The sequence below is a fragment of the Sinocyclocheilus rhinocerous genome, unplaced genomic scaffold (assembly GCF_001515625.1).
Source record: "Sinocyclocheilus rhinocerous isolate Xijiao unplaced genomic scaffold, SAMN03320098_v1.1 scaffold2781, whole genome shotgun sequence".
Classification (NCBI taxonomy): Eukaryota; Metazoa; Chordata; class Actinopteri; order Cypriniformes; family Cyprinidae; genus Sinocyclocheilus; species Sinocyclocheilus rhinocerous.
Window position 1 is genome coordinate 55,977 of NW_015630344.1, and position 3,251 is coordinate 59,227.

At 43.3% G+C, this 3,251-nt stretch overlaps 2 protein-coding genes across 2 annotated transcripts in view; both read left to right on the plus strand.

Annotated features, from left to right (window-relative positions):
- Nucleotides 1-1,347: 1,347 nt before the first annotated feature.
- LOC107740089 (platelet glycoprotein Ib alpha chain-like) lies at nucleotides 1,348-3,199 on the plus strand. Its single transcript, XM_016552371.1, has 3 exons — nucleotides 1,348-1,386; nucleotides 1,739-1,910; nucleotides 1,998-3,199. Exons 1-3 carry the CDS (start codon nucleotides 1,372-1,374, stop codon nucleotides 2,615-2,617), a joined length of 807 nt encoding a protein of 268 aa, XP_016407857.1. The 5' UTR covers nucleotides 1,348-1,371; the 3' UTR covers nucleotides 2,618-3,199.
- LOC107740087 (uncharacterized) overlaps nucleotides 2,841-3,251 on the plus strand; it is a 3,045-nt gene continuing 2,634 nt past the window's right edge. Inside the window, exon 1 of the mRNA XM_016552368.1 lies at nucleotides 2,841-2,979. Within this exon, the coding sequence (XP_016407854.1) occupies nucleotides 2,841-2,979 (139 nt within the window). The remainder of the gene's footprint in view (nucleotides 2,980-3,251) is intronic.

Genomic DNA, 3,251 nt, shown 5'->3' on the forward strand with positions numbered 1-3,251 from the left:
TTATTAGCATTTTACAATATTTTGATCATGAAACCTATTCTAAAATCTTAAGGTAGAAGTTAAAATATTATCATTAACAACAAAACTAAATACATTTTGCTGCGTTACCACGCTGAAACAGTTCCTATTGGTCGTTTTACCTTATTGCTTTGATCATGATTGGTTAATCTGGCTGTCATCCAGGAAACTGGCCAATGAAACTGAGGCGGCTGACTGTGAGCTGCTACGGGACGAACTGCCTTTTGGAGCCAGCCTCTAAGTGGTCAGCTGATGGATTGCAGTTTTAGTCGCTTCCGTGTTGGTTTCACGAGAGGGACTGGAAGGTTGCCGCTTGCAAAAAAACTTATTTGGCTTCATTTAATGAGTAGAGTATGCACACATTTTAATAAAGTCTAAATAAATTGTTCAGATGACCAAAGCACAAGGTTTTCTTGCATAATTAACATTTTAATTGTTTGGTCAGGCATTTACACATTCATAAATCGGGGATTAAATGTGGAGTTATGTTCTATATGCTAAATATGAATATATAAGCAAGTGTATGTGCACAGTACCTATAACTGCGCTTTGCTTCTGCTGATTGAGATGACATGCTAAATAGCCGACTGACCCGGTACACTCATTTCGTTCACGAACGAGATCAGGGTTGCCAGGTTTTCACAACAAAACCCGCCCAATCGCTACTCAAAACTAGCCCAGTTGCATTTCAAGGGGGGTTCCCCGGTAAAAATCGCTTTCCGAGGGGGTAACATACAAATTTTCGGCAGGGTTCCTCCAGTAAAATTCGCATTTCAGGGGCTGAATATCATGTTATTGGACGCTTCAACCAGCGGACATGGAAAAACAACCCGCGGCAACAGTGTTAAAGTAGCCCAGCTCTGCGGGAAAACCGTGGACTTGGCAACACTGAACGAGATGTACCAGTTAATTCAACTCGTTCATGAACGACATGTACCAGTTCGGTCATTTCGTTCACTAATGAGAAGATCTCGTTCAGTGACGGGTGTATTCGTTCAGGCATAGACTAAATACTGGGTGTTTCAGGTCAAATTATAAATATATAAAAGTATAATATAAATGTATTTATATGTAAGTGTGTGTGAGAGAGAGAGAGAGACCAACGGTGTCAGTGTTTGGAACTACATTCAACAAATCACGTGCTCCGTCACGTCATCCTCGAAGGCTATTGGCTCGAGGTTTAGTCATTCTTTGACCGCTACCCGGTTCACTGATCTGTGCACGCGCTGCTATGGAGGGGAGATATATCCAGCTGCAGACCCGGAGCACCAGCAGCAGTTACAGAACCGCAGTCACAGAACCGCAGCCACAGAACCGGAAGTGAGGGGCGGAGTTATTTACAACGAGATAAGCATGGCGGAGAGCACGGTACGTGAATAGTCTCTAATGTTTTGGTCAATAATTGTCATATATATTAAGTTAAGCGTTTATCTGCTAAATACTTAATTTGTGCTTGGCCTTGTTGTCTTTTTGAAGCTTCAATTTGTTGTCATAATTTATTGTATAGAACTTTTTTTCTGCAGATGTTTCGATTAATTTTCGGATCACGTGTTGTAAATGGGCCTTGTGTGAAGTTTTGAAGACGTTAATTATTCATATATAAATAGTTTGTTTTACTTTACTCTGCATTGTTTGTGAGTTAGTGTTACCTTATAGTTTAGTTATTTTAATCCCATCTGTCAACGTTGAGATAATTGTGTGGTGCTTTCATCTCCTGTAGAGACACATAACCATCCAGAGTGGCAACACATTACCTGAGCTGCAGCAGTGCAACAAGTGTTGCAGTAATTATCACTGCCCTTTTTGCTCAAACAGGGTGTTTAAGCCAGCCAAGTTGGTTAAAGTAAAAACTCATCTTCAAAGCCACTTCAGCAAGGCAGTTGTCTGTGGAGGTATGACTATCTTGAGTTGTTTGTATAATATATGTACTCACAATATATTATTGCATAATAGTTTACCAGTATACTTATTTATTTTAGGCTTTACTATACACAGATGTGGACTAGGATGTCGACCAGCACTGCATCACCACTGTCCATACTGTCAAACTACAATTTTAAGGAGAAGTGATTTTGAGACACATGTACAGGTTTGCAAACAAAAACCACTTCCAACTTCAGCCACTGCAGCTCTGCCCACACCAGCAGTGAGAGACACACCATCTCCAACTTCTCCAGTGCTGACCACACCATCTCCAGCCACCGCAGCTCTGCCCACACCAGCAGTGAGAGACACACCATCTCCAACTTCTCCAGTGCTGACCACACCATCTCCAGCCACCGCAGCTCTGCCCACACCAGCAGTGAGAGACACACCATCTCCAACTTCTCCAGTGCTGACCACACCATCTCCAGCCACTGCCCACACCAGCAGTGAGAGAGACACCATCTCCAACTTCTCCAGTGCTGACCACACCATCTCCAGCCACCGCAGCTCTGCCCACACCAGCAGTGAGAGACACACCATCTCCAACCTCTCCAGTGCTGACCACACCATCTCCAGCTACTGCAGCGTTGACCACACCAGCAGTCTCCTCAAGAAGGGTTTGTGTGTGGCCTGTGATCCAAAAAAGATGCCCCGTTTGCAATATCCTCATTAATAAAAAAAACTTAAAAAAGCACATTGACCGCAAACACACAGAAGAGCCAATACAGGACATTAATGCCACATTCCATCTTGAGAGCCAGCGCATCGACAGGACAAATGGCATATATGCAGTCCTTAAAGTTACCAAGGGTCACAGTGTTCCTCTTCATATTCAGCTCAAGACATGGGGAGAACACCATAAGGTCATCTGTGAATCACATGAATGTCAGGTCAACATGGAAGTTGCACAGAGGAGTGGCCTGTCATCATACCAGTGCAAACACATCCGCTCAGTAAATTACTGCACATCCTCTGCAGAACCAGTCTCCCTGAAAGAGGAGATTTTATCCGAGATGGTGAAAGCAAAGTGGTTTAGTAATGAAAAGAAGAAGATATGCCTTACTCGGCAGCAGCTTGCCAACAGCAGTTGCATACCACTCTCTGTTCAAACTTCGATCGGCACCCCTGAAACAAAGAAGTTAATTTCAGTATTTGAACCCAGTGTTTCCTATTACAGTCGGTTGGGGCGTGTAATGGTTGTGTATGACTCAAAATTAAACACATGGCATTGTCCCTGTGCCAAATTGCGGCGTTCATGTGTGCACAAATATATTGCAAAATGGCAGCTTTTTTAGACGCCACGTGAC

Bases quoted from the DNA above. Each gene is read 5' to 3' on its own strand.
- LOC107740089 (XM_016552371.1), top strand. The intron at 1,911-1,997 runs GTATGACTATCT...TATTTATTTTAG, and splicing joins CAAGGCAGTTGTCTGTGGAG to GCTTTACTATACACAGATGT.